The sequence below is a fragment of the Canis lupus genome, chromosome 9 (genome assembly GCF_011100685.1).
Source record: "Canis lupus familiaris isolate Mischka breed German Shepherd chromosome 9, alternate assembly UU_Cfam_GSD_1.0, whole genome shotgun sequence".
Lineage (NCBI taxonomy): Eukaryota > Metazoa > Chordata > Mammalia > Carnivora > Canidae > Canis > Canis lupus.
Window position 1 is genome coordinate 49,471,931 of NC_049230.1, and position 15,757 is coordinate 49,487,687.

At 52.0% G+C, this 15,757-nt stretch overlaps 1 protein-coding gene across 2 annotated transcripts in view; it reads left to right on the forward strand.

Annotated features, from left to right (window-relative positions):
* The window catches only part of CAMSAP1 (calmodulin regulated spectrin associated protein 1), a 64,361-nt gene that overhangs the window by 11,505 nt on the left and 37,099 nt on the right, over nt 1-15,757 (forward strand). For both annotated transcript variants that reach the window (XM_038548796.1, XM_038548797.1), the window contains exons 2-3: nt 10,185-10,447; nt 11,407-11,568. In XM_038548796.1, the coding sequence (XP_038404724.1) occupies nt 10,185-10,447; nt 11,407-11,568 (425 nt within the window). The remainder of the gene's footprint in view (nt 1-10,184; nt 10,448-11,406; nt 11,569-15,757) is intronic.

The window sequence follows — 15,757 nt, forward strand, 5'->3', positions numbered from 1 at the left end:
TTGTCCTTGGCTACAGGGCCCTCCCTCATGGCTGCTCTAAGCTTTTGTGTTGTTTTTCAGTTTAATTGGTATTACTGAGATGTTCTTTGGTGTGTACATCTCCTTTTTTATCCTGCTGGGTTTTGTGAAGTCTACAAGTATGGGAAAATCTCGTCTGGTGAGATGCTGTTCCTGTCCCATGTTTTCTCTGCTTCCTTTTTTTTTTTTTTTTAATTTTTGTCTATTTATGATAGAGAGAGAGAGAGAGGCAGAGACACAGGCAGAGGGAGAAGCAGGCTCCATGCACCGGGAGGCCGACATGGGATTTGATCCCGGGTCTCCAGGATCATGCCCTGGGCCAAAGGCAGGCGCTAAACCGCTGCGCCACCCAGGGTTCCCATCCTTCTCTGCTTCCTGTATGGGCTTTAGTCACACTTCGTGACACTTGCAGGGTCTGTCACTGATCTTCTCTGCTGTGTGTCCTCTGCTGTACAGGCCAGTGTATGAATTGAAGCTTAGTTACTGGATTTTTCTGTTCCAGAACTTATGCTTGGTCATTTTTCTAACCTGCCAAATTCATTTTTCTTTTCCTTTTTTGTAATTTCCAAATTTTGTTTCTGTCAAAGTGCTTTTGTCTTTTTTTCCTTTCATCGTGTGAAGGGTGGTCAGGGGAGGCCTGTGGCTGATCGCGTCACCACGGGTCCCGAGGGCCTGTTGCTTTATCTGTGTTTCTTTGTAGTTTGACTAGGGAGCGTCTGGGCACGGTTTTCTTCCAGTCGGTTTTGTCTGGTTTTGCGGTGCTTCTTGAGCCTGCAAATAGGTGTCTTTCACCAAATATGGGGGAATTTTGGCCATGACTTATTCAGATGCTTTTGGGCACCAGTCTGTTCTGCAGGAACAGCTGTTAGACTTCTAATGGCCCACTGCTCCCTGAGGCTCTTCCTTCTCTTCAGTCTGTGCCTTCGGGTTGATGGTTTCATGCACATGTATCAGCTTCACTGACCTGCTTCCCCGTCCTCTTTATTCTCCTTCTTGTTCAGTGAGTGTTTTGTTGATACATCATTTTTTTCAGTCCTCAAATTTTGGTTCTTTTTTTTCTTTTTTTTTTTTTTTAATTTCTCTGGTGAGAACTACTACTTTTTTATTTGTTTCAGGAGTGCTTACCTTGACCTCATGGAACCTGGTTATAATCTTTGCTTTAAGTCTGATAATTTTGACATTTGGTCATCTCAGGGTTGGCATCGGTTGATTGATTTTTTTCCCCCAGAGAATTGGTCACATTTTCCTTTTTTTTTTTTTCTTTTTCTTTTTAAAGATCTTATTTATTTATTCATGAGAGACAGAGAGAGAGAGAGAGAGAGAGGCAGAGACACTGGCAGAGGGAGAAGCAGGATCCATGCAGGGAGCCCGATGTGGAACTCGATCCTGTGACTCCAGGATCACGCCCTGGGCTGAAGGCAGATGTTCAACTGCTGAGCCACCTGGGTGCCTCCCCTACTTTTTTTTTTTTTTAAAGATTATTTAGAGAGCTAGAGCGTGAGTGAGAGTGCATGGAGGGAGAGCAGAGGGGGAGGGAGAGAGAATCTCAAGCAGACTCCCCACTGAGCAGGGAGTCCAACATGGGGTCTGATCCCATGACCCTGAGATCACGACTTGAGCTGAAACCAAGAGTTGGAAGCTCAATCGACTGAGCCACCCAGACACCTCTTTGCTATTTTTTTATATGTTGAATGATTCTGGATTGTGTCTTGGACATTTTGAATATCACATCGTGGGCTGCTTTCTGGGTCCTGCTAAAGTCTTCCGGTACTGTTGCTATGTTTTGTGGCCGGGTGGTAGTAAACGCCCCATTAGGTTCAGGCCAGGGCACTGTTTTGCCATTTGTGTGCAGTAGTTTCAAGGTCAGTTTGGCTCTTGGGGTCTGTCCTCACACACGTAGCTCAGAGTCGTGTGGGTTCATACAGGGAGTTAGGAGGCCCCTTCCCAGCTCTCCTTTCCCCCTACATTTTGTGGCTCTGCAGAGCCCCTCTTCTCTTCTGACTGGAAGGACAGGGCTTCACGTGGAGTGACCGCCTCCCAGGTTCTCACCGTGCAGCTCTGCGTGCCTGGTGCAGGAGGAGAGGACAGAAACAGTAGGTGCCCTCACCTCTCAGACCTCTGAGGCCCCTCCCCTTATAGCCCTGCCTGCTACACTGTCCCTGTCCCTGCTGTTCTCTAACTGTCCCAGGCTGGAAGGGAAGGGAAAGAGAGCCTGGGATCTCCCCACTCCTGCTTCATGGGCAGGGTCCCTTCCCTGGTCCTCTGGCTGGAAGGGCCCGGTTTCTGTCAGAATTTGTCCGCCTGCTGTATGGTGCTTCGTCGGGCTGCCCTTAGGTCAAAGGCAGGAGGGGAAGTTGGCACAGAACTGGGACCCCATAAATGTTGCTTCTGCAGGCTTTGCCTCTGCTCCCACAGTTGAATGTGCTGCTCACATTGAGAATCCCTGCGTGGCTGGTTTTTGGTTTCGTGCAGAGTTTTGGTCGTGGTCAGTGGGGCGAGGCTGTCCTGGTGCTCCTTCGCCTGGCAGTGCCGCAGGCCTGTCAGCCGGCTTCTGTCACTTGCTGTTTCTGCTGGCTTTGTTCAGGATGGCCTGTCATTTTGCTCATCTGCTTATTTTCATCTGTGCTGAATGGATGAAGTATCTGGAAGACGGTAAGGATCATCAGCAGCCTGAGATGGTGCCTTCCTCTGGAGAATCATGCATTTGCAGACACTGGCCCCAGCCCCCGACCTCCTCACTCCAGTGTGTGGCTCAGGGTGCTCTCAAGGGCTGATGTGCTTCCGGTTCAAGCTTGTTCTCATGGTGCAGCCTTTGGGGTTCCCAGCTGAGAGCGTCTGCAAGGTCACCAGGATTCCTTGCTCCCATTGTCTGAAGACCAAATTTTGCCCTAAGAATTTGGGAGGTGCCAGAAATGCAGCTTACCCTCTTTCTTTTTTTAAGATTTTATTTGAGAGAGAGAGAGAGAGAGACAGCTTGAGCATGCGAGCGAGGGGAGGGCAGAGAGAGAAGCAGGCTTCCACTGAGCAGGGACCCGGATATGGGGTGTGAACCCAGGACCCTGAGGTCATGACGTGAGCTGAAGTCAGATGCTTCTTTGACTGAGCCCCCCGCCCCTCCAGGTGCCCCAGCTCAGCCTCTTTGCACCTGCCCTAGATGGACAGGTCCTCTTGGGACACAGGATGAAACACACCATCTGGGGAGTGTGTCCCAGCAGGAGCTTGGGCTCTGGATTGCAGATTCTCCTGGAACGTGTTCCAGCCTTGCTCTCTTGTCAGTCGGCCCCGCCCTTGAAGGTGTTCATTCTCTGTGGACTGTGTTACGTCCGGTAGTGGAGTGCTCCTGCCCATGCAGGGGCGTAAAGGGACTTACTCTTGTGTTCGGCCACGTTGGGTCACGAGTCTTCCCTTGCCAGGGACGGGGTACTCTGTTTGCACCTCCTTCACACTGGTCCTGCTGGTGGCGCATGCACCGCGGTCCCTGGGGTGTCAGCTGCACGGGCTGTTGCTTCTCTGGGGAGTCTCTGAGGCCTGAGTGAGGCGGGTCTTGCCAGGACTCTGGCTTTAGGGTCTGTGCTCCACTCCTCCCATTGATCACCTTCCCTCCCTAGGGGCCAACCTTGGGAAGTGGTTGTACTCTGGGCCTGGGAGTGGAGGAGGGGGGGAGGAGGGGCCAGGTGAGGGTGATGGGTCGGTTTCCCGCCTTAGCTAGGGCTCCACGGCGTCCCAGGGGTACCCAGTGGTGCTGTGTGCTGGGCCAGCGCCGCTGCCTCTCCACTTCGCGGTGGAGGAGGCTGGGAGGTTTCCTACCCACTCTTGTCTTCACCAGCACCTGGCCGCCTCTGCTCTGGTCTTTGGTTTCCTTCCATTCTGGGACCTCTTTATTCCTGGAGTTTCTCAAAGTTTTAATTAATTCTTTTTTTTTTTTTTTACTTTAAAAATTTCATTTATTTATTTGGGAGAGAGCAAGCATGAGGGCATGAACAGAGGGAGAGGCAGAGGCAGACTCCCCACTGAGCAGGGAGCCTGACATGGGGCTTGATCCTAGGACCCTGAGATCACACCCTGAGCCAAAGGCAGATGTACAACCACTGAGTGACCTAGGTACCCTACTCTGTTTTCTTTGCGGAGTAAATCTGGATTGTATCTTGAACATTCTGACTCTTACAGTGAGACTCTGGTTCCTGTTAAAATCTAGAGAATTGGGTTTGTTTAAAATTTTTATTTTTGTTTATTTTTTAAAAAGATTCTGTCTGAGAGATAGAGCATGAGTGGGGGGAGAAGGAGAAGCAGGTTCCCCACTGAGCAGGAAGCCCCATGTGGGGCTCCATCCCAGGACCTTGGGATCACAACCCAAGCCGAAGGCAGACACTTGACCTATTGAGACCCACAGCTGCCCCGTTTTTGTTTTTTTCTTAAATAGGTATTCATCCCAGTTAGGCAGAGACTGAGTCCCAATGGCCTGCTGTGTGTGGGCCTTAGCTTGGAGCTGGTTTAGTCTTCAAAGCCTCTGGGCCATCTGGCCTGTCCACAGGATACCACCTTGAAACCTGGGCCCCAGTGTCGTTCTCGAGTCATTGCTATGCCGATCAAGCTCCTTGGTGGCACACAGGGGCCACGTGGGTTGTCCAGGACAGTCCACACAGATTTTAGGATTCTGTGTCCAGCACCCCTCCTGCTTTCTGGGGAGGGAGGGGCCCCCAAGGGGCTCTCCTAGAAGGGGTCTGGCTAGAAGACAAGTCTGTGTGTTTCCTATAGCTGAACCTGCCTCAGCAAAACGGGGGGGGGGGGGTGAAAAGAGCCCGCAGGGTGCCCTGTTCCTGCTACTGTGAGGTACGGCTTGGGTACTGGGGCCTTCCGGGTGTGGGGGTCGGCGTTTGTGGGCTCTGCCCAAGTGAGCTGGTTTTCTTTCTTTTCTGTTTGGTGTTTCCAGCTCAGGCTTTGGGTGTGGGCAGAATTCGAAGGCCTCTGGCTCTTTTTATTGCCCGTGTGATGATTTGTGAGGGCTTGTTTCCACGTGTCCACAGTGAGAAGCGGGTAGGTGTCTTCTCGATGGAGACTGTCAAAGCCACCTTTGGAGCCTCTAGTGGTGATTCTCAGCAGCACACATGCTGATGTCTGGGCACCCACATGTGGTGGGAACTGGTCTACACTGGGGCTGGGCACTGCGGGGTTGCTAAAAGGCTTGGGTGATGAGGTGCTGTCCTGCCGGTCACTGGCAGCTGCATGGGCTTTGCTCTCCATAGACCAAGCTAGAGCCTTTTGGGGTCTCGGGCTTCAGTGGGGGCCATAGCGGGGCATTGGCAAGGGCTGCCTTGGCCAGCTGTGGGTGCGGGGACATGGTGTCGGTCCGCGGGATGGAGCCTGGTGCAGCGGGCAGTGACGGCCCAGGTGCTTCCTTGATGCATCTCTCTGACCTGTTGACGGCCTGTGGATGAGAGGGACAGCTAGTGCTTGGGTGAGACTCACAGACTCTAGCTCTGCCCTCAGCACCGTGACTTACCTCCCTGCCTTGGCTGAACCTGCCCCACCCTGGGGACAGCCCAGTAGGAAGTGCAGCAGGCCAATGTGAGGCAGGCCACCCTTGGGGTCTGCTCCCAGTTGCACCCCTTTGCCTGTCTTCTAGACCGTGCACTCTGCCCCCCACGCATCTGCTGCCCATTCCCACTCTCTCCTGCAGTTAGCACCCCCCGACCCTGTCCCTCACACCGCCTGTCACATGCCCCCGTGAGGTCCCCACATTACCCGCCAGCTGCCGTGTATGTGCTGTCCCCATGGGCCCATGTCACCGGCACCGCTGTCCCCCAGATCGCACTGTGGTTGCCACTCAGGCCATGTTGGGGCCCTGGCCACAGCTCTGCTGGGTGGCCAAGCCTTGCCCTCTTGCTTAGGGCCCTCCTGCTCAGCAGACACCCTGCCTCCTGCCTTCCTGGTGTTAGGTGGGAGTCCCTACAGCATGCGGCCACTGCGCTTACACCTGCTGCTCGCCCTACCCGCCCTCCGGTTGTCCTTCCGTCTGTCTTTTCTTCCGTTTGTCCTTCTGTCCATCCATCCTCCCGCCCGTCTGTCCTTCCATCCTTCCTTCCATACATCCGTCTGTCCTTCTGTCCATCTGTCTCAGCCCCAGATGTGGGGCTTCCCCCTCACCCCTTGCTCCCACATTCCAGGCTCCTGGTGTTCCTCCACGGTCTGAGGCCTTCACATGCTGCCATCTGTGGGCCCCACGGCCTCGCTCAGGGCGGAGGCCGTGCTGGCCTCTCAGCCCCTCCGTCCCTCGCCTGTCCTCATGCCGCTCTTCCCAAGGCCAGCGCTGCCTCCTGGTTGTGAATCTGTGAACACCTTTCCATCTTTCCTGTGTGTCATCTCACAGATCATGCCTGCCTGGAATGTTCTCTCCGAGCCCACATTCTGTTGCAGCCCCTTCCCTGACCACCTCCCTGTGTCAGTGTTTGGCTCCTGGCCAGCCTACCCCAAGCTGTCTGACCAGCTTTTCTTCCCTCTCTGTGTGCTCCCCTGGGTGAGAGCGTCTACCTGTGGCTGCGTTATTTAATGCAGTAGGTTCCGGGCTCCATCCGCTGCCAGCCCCTTTCTCCTGCACTTTGATCTCTGTCTTTTGCTGCCTTCTTTGAGATCTCTGCTAGGGTCCCGCAGGCACCTCAGAGACGTCATACCCAGGAGAGAGCATCCCTCTGCCCTGACTGTCCCCTGTGCTTCTGGTTCCTGACAGTAGACGGTACCAGTCTGAGTCTCATCGGCACAGTGGGAATCTGTCTGTCTTGGTCACACCTAGACCCTGATGCCTGCACCCTTTTCCAGGGCTGCCTGTTCATGGCTGGGCTCTGACATCACTAGGCCCACTGACTGCAGTGGGGCTCTATTGATAGTGATCCTGTCTTCATACTTCCCTGACCCCCTCCCCCCCAGGGCTGTCACATGCGCTCCTACAGGCTGGCCTCAGGCCCCGAGGGACCCCACTGATGCCCCAGGTCCCTCCTGGGGCAGGCAGGTGGTCAGTACTTAGTTGATTGCCCGTTGGGCTAGCGAAGATGTGGCCTGTGCCCCGGGCTGCAGCTGCAGTTCCCAGCTGCAGTTTTCCAGATTCCTCTCGTCAGGGTTGTTCCCTTGTGTGTCCCTATCCTCTCCCTTCCTGCTCCATTGGCCACTGAGAGCCTGGCTGCTTCCTTCCCCAGGAAGCCTCTCTGTCCTCCCTGCCCCGCGGTGCTGGCTCGGTGGCTCATCAGCACCCCAGCACCCTGTCCCCATCTGGGTGGTGCCCAGCGTGTTGTCTGCAGGTCATTCACTTCTTGGTTGTCTTGAGGGTTTCCCCTGAGCAGTGGCTCTACCTCATTTGACTCCCTTCGTTTCTGTGTGGTTTAGGCCCATAGGAGGTGCTCAGTAAATAAACAAGTGAATAATTCTGACAAATTGTTCTTTTGGTTTGTAGACGAAAGGAAGAGTAAGTTACTGGTAACATTCAACGTGTTTACAAAATTGTCTTCTTGTAAATAGTTGTTGACCTGAATAAAACTGATTGTAGATTTCAGAACTTGGGTGAGAGGCCCCAGCAGGAGTTGACCCCACGGAAGCAGGTTGTTAGCTGGCCCTGCTCCCCAGTGAGGGTGGGGCAGGCGCTGGAGGGGTGCAGGTAGGAGGCTGGTGCCCTGGTGGGGGGGATGGGCAGGGATACTGGCAGCAGGAGGCCTTTGTCAAAGTCCAGGCGTTTACCTGGAACCGATGTGTCATTTCCCTGTAGCTCACGGGATCCTGGATCTGCAGTTTATGTGACTTGGTTATGTGATTCCTATGTTCATATTCATATGTAATTGAAAAGTGGTTTGTTCGAATCAATTTATATTATTTTTGAAGCTCCCACTAAGTGGGCCACACACGGAAGACCTTTCTACCCAGGGGGCTGTGAAAGGGAAGGCTCTGTGGAGCCGTGGTTGGTGCTCTCTCCAGCTTTGCCAGGCGTCTGTGTTGAGCTAGAGTGTTTCTACACTTGTACCCCTGGACTCCCGTCCTTCCAAGGGCCAGCCCTCCACTGGGCTGTGTCCTGTCTCCTCTCAGAGCTGTGACTCTGGGGGGCCTTTCTGTGCTGAGTCCGTAGGCCTCTACACTCCTGGAGGGGAGCTCATCAGTTACCTAAGTGAGAGGTGAGGGGCTGGGGCTAGGGGGACTGTGCCATGGTGATGGTTGTCATTCTCTGGGTATATTTCAAAGGGAAAGTCAGGTGGAGTTGCCAGGGGTTTGGCAGGAAGAGAACTGGATGACCGTGAAGCTTTTGGTTGGAGCAGCTGACCTTGAGATGGAGCCCGGGGTGGGGGGAGGTAGAGTTCACTCACAGGCAGATTAGGCTCCATGGCCAGCAGCCTTCACATGCCCCTCCCACGGAGGCAGAGAGATGGAGGAGCCTGGGGGTTGTCCTGAGCAGTGTCAGCTGGCCCACTGCCCTCCTGCCCGGGTCAGCCATGCACCTTTCCTGACAACCTACTCAGATCGTGGGCTCCCTGGCTCGGTGTCCTCCCCCCGACTTCCATCCTGCTTGGGACCAGCGTTGAGTCCTCCACGTGTGTCCTCCTGGGACGGCTCCTGTCCCTCCCTTAGCCTCCCACTCACGTGTCACCATCACCTACCAAGAAAGCAGAAATCTCTTCCCACCATGTTTTGCACTGGGACTCCCTTCTTTTATTACAGGTATGATCTGTTTCAGAACTTGGGATGATAACAGAATAGGATGGTCTCTGACAGGATCTGTTCCTCCCTGAGCAGGTTGCTGGTTTGTCCCTGAGGCGAGCATATGTCCCTCCAGCCTTGCAGACCTGGCCCTGGCCCTGTGTGCCTACAGGGCTGCTGTGGGGGCTCTAAGGCTCTGTGAACCAGAACTGAACCACGGTGCTTGAAAACAAAAGGGCAGCAGAAATGTTAGTTACTGTCAGAAATAATGGGCGGAGACATGGAGCAGCCCCAGACCCACAATGAAGTGATTCAGGGCTCTGAGTATAGTGCCCATGACAAGGAAGAGGGCGAGGGGCAGGGAACAGGGTAGAGGGTACGGTTGGAGGTCACTGGTAAGGTCGCCCCTTCTTCCAGGATGGTGCAGGGAGAGGGCGTGCTGGCATGGGGGTTTCCTTCACCAGCCTTCCTGGAGAGACTAGGCTTGTGTGAAGCCTTCTGCAGGTTGGGATGGTTCCAGAACTCAACCATGGTGGAGGTCCAGGGCTGGAGAGTCAGAGGTATGTGGGCTTCCCTGGAGAGGTCATCCTGACTCTGTAACTTCATGTTTCCCAGTCTTCCTTGAGTACAGAGTGTCCCCCACTTTTGGGGGGACTGTTGTTGACATCTTGCAGAGCAAGCGTGAGGGACGCCATTGGGGAGGCCATTCCAGACATTTGGAAAGTGAGTGTCCCCAGCTGTACATGGGTGGCTGGTGTTTTTGTGTGGGAAGTGGTCTAGATACTGAGTCAGGTGGGTTCACAGTTGGTCTCTGCTGCTTGTGACCTTGGGCACATGGTGTACTCTCTCTGCCTCCATTTCCCCATGTGTAACGCAGGGACAGAAGTCTCCATTTGATGGAATCGTGGTGATGTTTAATTGACACAGCTCATGTGGCACCGATGTGCCTGCTCCAAAGTCAGGTGAAGGCCTGGTACTGCTGTTTGGAGTTTGTCATGATGCCCGCAGCCCAGCCTTCCCCTCTGTAAAAACCATGGTGATTGGCCTCGCTCTCCTCTCCCGTTGGATGTCAGAAAACAGATGCACCTGATACCCTCCCCAGGACTGACATGGGGTGTGCTGCATACCGTCCCATAGGGACCAGGTGCCGGGTGGTCCTGTGTGCTGCATGCAGCCCCCGAGCGTGAGCAGGTGCCATGCTGCCAAGCCCCAACTGCCCCCCAGGGCTCCCACACCTGCTTCTCACTACTCTACGTCAGGAGAGTTGCTCCTCCTGGGTGTGGTGGTGTGGTTGCTAAGGGGTGTGCACTACCCACACCGCCCAGGTGGGGTTAGCCGCCTGTTTGCAGGTGGAGAAGGTGTGTGGGATGGTGCCGTTTGTAGTGGGATCTTTTTATGTTGTTAGTCACCCATCGTGATGAATGGCAACTCTGTCCTTTGTTAGCATTTTGAACATAACGTGTCATGCTCATGTGGTAATCTCTTCCTTGGCTTAGATAACATCCCCGAGGACCTCAGGGACCCCTTTTACATTGACCAGTATGAGCAAGAGCACATCAAACCGCCTGTCATCAAGCTCCTGCTGTCCAGCGAGCTTTACTGCCGTGTTTGCAGCCTCATCCTGAAGGGGGACCAGGTGGCCGCCTTACAGGGACACCAGTCTGTCATCCAAGCCCTGTCCCGGAAAGGGATTTACGTGATGGAGAGCGATGACACCCCTGTGACGGATCCCGACCTCAGCCACGCGCCCATAAAGATGGTGAGCATCCTGTGTGCTCGTAGGGGCAGGGGCTGCCTCTCCCCAGCGGTGACTGCTTCTGGTGCCACGGCACCTGCTCGGCGCTCCAGCCTGTCATGCTGCCAGCTGTCCCTCTGCAGCTCAGCTGCACGCCTGTGGTGAAGTCAGCCTCAAAACTTGCGCAGATGGCACAAGCCTGAGTGTCCCACAGGATGGCCAAGGTTTGCGCCTGTGCAGTGACATCCTGAGCTGTGCATCTCTTTTAGTGCTGTGATTTTGGAGAAAGGGGAAGGAGTCACTTCCTCTCAGCTCTCTTCCTCCCTAGGAGTGCTCTGGACACCAGGGTTACATTGAAGCATGTTAATGAAAACATTTGGAGGCACATTTTTTGCAGATGTTTTGGTAAACAGTTGTTGAGCCTAGCCTGTCAGTTTGTTTCATGTGTGTCATGTTTTTGTGTCCAGATAAAGAAGTAAATGTACCTCTTTCTCTCCTTCCCCATTTTTTCTTTGGAAGCTGCACCGCCGATGTGACTTTTCCAGACTCCTCTGGGTCAGCGATTTTTGGTGCCTCCCATGTTGTGGGTTTGGCCGTTCATTGGCGTTTTGCATTCTTTTGAGTTCTGGGAAGAAATGGTGCAAAGGTGTGGTGTAATTTTAGCATGCAGAGCTCCTGACTGGTACCCAGGGACCTGTTCGTGGTCATGCAGCCTCGGGCACATCTCTTCCCCTTGTGCCTTTTCCCTTAGGCATAAGTAGAGATGCCACCCTTGGGGCTCTTTGGGTTGCTGTGGAGATGAGAAAGGCTCAGAGCCCTCCACGCTACAGGGTGCTGAGCTGGCTGGACCCTGGGGATGGGTAACATGCAGATAATGACCTCGAAACAACAGAATTGGGTCAGAGTTTGTGAGCAGGGTCTCTGTGTTGAACCTCATAGGAGAGGTGGGTTTGGGCCACCCTCACTGTTGCCTCTGCTCCCAGAGTGCCCACATGGCGATGGTGGATGCCCTCATGATGGCCTACACCGTGGAGATGATCAGCATCGAGAAGGTAGTGGCCAGCGTCAAGCGCTTCTCAACATTCAGTGCCTCGAAAGAGCTTCCATACGACCTCGAGGATGCCATGGTGTTCTGGGTCAACAAGGTGAGTGCTGGGAGCCATGGCCAGAATGGAACAAGGGACACGGGTTGTCTCCTAGAGCAGTGTGAATGGGCTGGGTGCTCCTTGGGGGCCAGGTGCTCTCCCCGCCAGAGGAGGGGAAGCACCCTCCTCGGGTGTCACGCTGAGAACCAGGCCCTAGCAGGGGCCACAGAAGCAATAAATCAATGTGCTGTGTCCAGCAGTGTGTCTACTACAGTGCAAACAGAACACACAGGTGTGCTCCTGAACGTGAAAAGGAAGGGTGTGAGCGGGGTATGATGAGTAGTGCATGTTTATGGTTTGAATTATTACATTCTGTTTATTTTTATCTCAGCACTTAATGTGCATTCAAGGAGTGCTTGATTCTATAAGGTATTTCGATGATTAAAAGTGGTATTTTGGGATCCCTGGGTGGTGCAGCGGTTTGGCGCCTGCCTTTGGCCCAGGGCACTATCCTGGAGACCCGGGATCGAATCCCACGTCGGGCTCCCGGTGCATGGAGCCTGCTTCTCCCTCTGCCTGTGTCTCTGCTTCTCTCTCTCTCTCTCTCTCTCTCTCTCTGTGACTATCATAAATAAATAAAAATTAAAAAAAAAGATAAATACTTTAAAAAAAAAAAAAAGTATTTTTCTGGGCAGCCCAAGTGGCTTAGCGGTTTAGTGCCGCCTTCAGCCCAGGGTATGATCCGGGAGACACAGGATCGAGTCCCACACTGGGTTCCCTGCATGGAGCCTGCTTCTCCCTCTGCCTGTGTCTCTGCCCCCCCCCCCCCCCCATGAATAAATAAATCTTAAAAAAAAAAAAAGTGGTATTTTTCTAAGTGCTGTTTTCTCCTTTTATGTTTAGAAGCTTACAGTGTAATCTTTTATACAACGTATAGAAAGAGTATTTTTAGTGGCATATGATCATTTGTAGCATTACCTTACCCAGACTTTTTGGTTGTTAAGCATCCTTATTTACAGAAAGGTGTGCACTGAGGGACCCTTGGCTAATAAAGCAGAGGAAATAGAAGAAGAGGAAATAGAACTTCCCTGTGAAGTTGTTTGAGTATGCCACAAATTTTAAATGGTTTCATTATATAGTTTATGCATGTATTCTCTATTATGTAAGGGTTTAATAAGAGGCAGGATAAAAATTGGTGACTGTGGAATTGGTCAAGGAGCATGACAAAGCCAGGCCGTGGTGTGTGGCCCCCTTAAAAGGGCCTCCTTCATTGTTGTGAGGAGGGAGGCCTTATGTCAAAGCCGTGTTGTGACTTCTAACCAAGATGCCCTATTGTTCACTTGGTTTTCTACCCAGATGTGGGAAGACAAATAAATGGGGAATCAAATAAATGGGCAGACGACCTTAAATCTCTGCTCAGTGAGGTACAGGGCTTATTCAGTGTTCACTGGAACCTCTGGGTCCTAGTGTGGACTTGGAAGCTGACCATTGGCCAGAAGGTCACCTCTTGGCGGTGGGCACAAGTCTGACTTGTCCTCTGGCTTTGTGTAATCCTGTGCATGTGGGAAGCATCCACAAGACCTTGGTTAAAAAATGATGTCAGGACTGGTACATGTGTCCATAGAAAACTGAATCTTATTTTTATTTATTTTTTTTTTAGAGAAGGAGAGTGGTGGGGAGGGACAGAGGGAGAGGGAGAGACTCTTAAGCAGGCTCTGTGCTGAGCATGAAATCCGACTTGGGGCTGGATCTCACAATCCTGAGATCATGACCTGAGGCAAAATCAAGAGTCAGATGCTTAACCACTGAGCCACCCAGGTGCTTCTTGGGCGATATTTCTGTAAGTCCCAAAATGAACCTCCTATGGTCAAGAGTTCAAGTGTCGTTGGTGTTTTGTCATTGACATACAGTGCTGTGTTAGTGTCAGATGTACAACATAGTGATTGGACGAGTCTGTACATCATGCTGTGGTTGCCACAAGGTGTGGCTAGCATCTGTTCCACACAGCCTCCATAGGGTATCCCGCCCCTAACACAATTAGGTGTTTCCAGGTGCCAGCTGTAAGTTGAGACTTGGCTTTGGCGCTATGGGGAAGGGTAGCTGAGGCCCGGGTGTGCTGGCTCCATAGGTGGCCATGAGCATATTCCTCCCATGCATGACTGGGGCAGTGATTGCCATGTAGCTGAGGGTCAATTTTAAAGGCTTTAGACTGGTTTTTGCCAAATTTCTGACCATAATGATTGTACTGTTTTTTTTCATACTGTGAGTCCGTGGAGGTGTCTTATTCCATGATTTCCCATAGATTGGATATTACAAAAAAAAAAAAAAAAACCTTGCCATTTTTGGGGCAGCCCGAGTGGCTCAGTGGTTTAGTGCCGCCTTCAGCCCAAGGCCTGATCCTGGAGACCTGGGATCGAGTCCCATGTCGGGCACCCTGCATGGACCCTGCTTCTCCCTCTGCCTGTGTCTCTGTCTCTCTGTCATCAATCAATAAATAAAATCTTAAAAAAAAAAATCTTGCCATTTTTAAAGGTGAAAAATAGTGCTTTTTCTTTTATTTTTTCATTCACTGGTAAAATCAATGTTTAAAAAATAGAGTATATGCTTGGCTATTTGTCCTTCTTTTTGGTAAATTGCGTTTGTTATCTTTGGCCATATTTCTTTGGAAGCAGGGTATATTCCTTTTCTCCTCTGCTTCATCAAGTTTCTTGTATATTAAGGGTGTTCTCCATATGCCATATTTTTATATATAACTTTCCAGCTTCTTGCTGCCTGTGTTTGCTTGTGGACTTGGCTGATACACAGAACATGATCTTCACGTGGTTCAACAGCATCACTTTTATCTACTCACATGTGTTTTCTGGTATTAATCTCTGTATTTTAAAGAAATGCACTCTTACTGATGCTGTATCCGCCTGTGGTAGGCATTGCCTCTGGATTTACTATTAGCACATGTGACCCTCCCCTTGGGTCCTTGTGGGCCAGCTGTGGTCACATGGCCTGCGATGATTGGATCTGTACTCAGATGTGACATTACCACAACTAAGAATGACATTTTCACAGCTCATGACCCTTTTCTTGTGCCACACTCTGGTTTTCCTGGAGTTAATACTTGATTATTTTTCATGATCATTTTTTGTCCTTGCCCAAGAGTTACATTTTTATTCAGTGTTTTCCATGTTTTGCTATTTCCTTACCATTTCCATATGAATGTAAATTTCTTACATTGATAGATTTTCCCTAGTGTGTTCTCTGATGATGACTGAGTGGTGGGCTCTGGCCGAGGGCTCCCCCCACACATACTACTTTCACGTGGTTTCTCTCCAGTGTGGATTTGCAGGTGTCAGATAAGGGGTGCACTCACTCAGAAGGTTTCTGGCACTTGCTGCATGTAGGGCTCCTCTGATGCAGGGCTAGATGCGCCCCCATGCTCTGTGCACTTGAGAGTGTTTCCCTGACCTATGATGAGATGTGAGTTCCACAAAGCCTTTCCTACATGGACTGTGGCTCTGGGCCTCTGTAATGTGGGTCCTCTGATGCCAGACAGCTTAGAGCTGGGCCTGAAAGCCTTTCCACCTTTATTTTGCCAGGTGGGTTTTCTTGCCACTGAAAACTGCTACGTGTTTAATAAGGTTCGGGCTTTTGAGATTTCACATATGGTGAGTTTTCTCTCCAGCATCAATCTTTGAATCTTCTTTGCTGTGGTTATAGATAGTGTTCCCAAGGTTCCTGCTGTGGGAGTACACTTGAGTACACCTTGAAGCTTTTCTCACTGCCGAGCTGGCCTATTTCCACTTGGGAAGGTATTTCTGTGGGTTTGCTTCCTTTTCATGTTTGACTCTGTGTCTGGGTACTGTCACCCCCTTCAGCCTAGAGTCACAGGCGTGTCAGGCAACCTGAGTTTTTTTCTGTTTCGCATCACTTCCAGGGACTGTCCTGCCCCGCCTGGGGTGGCTAGGTGGTGGCTATGTAGGCTCTTGCATACCTGTCCTCTGGCACTTGCCTCACAACCATTTGGAGACCCTTTGGTGTCCATGCTGGGCCAGTGCACTTGGCTCCTTCTCAGCCTGTGCCTCTGCTGGGAGCACGTCTGGACATGGAACCATGCTTAGAGGCTGCAGCTTTCCCAGCGTTTCCTAGCTTCTGAACAAGCCTCTTTCTCTCCCCGTGGGTGCTCAGGCACTCTGCCTTCCCTAGGATTGGGACTCCCCACCGTGCTTTTCTCCAGATTCCCTGCTCTGTGTGTGTG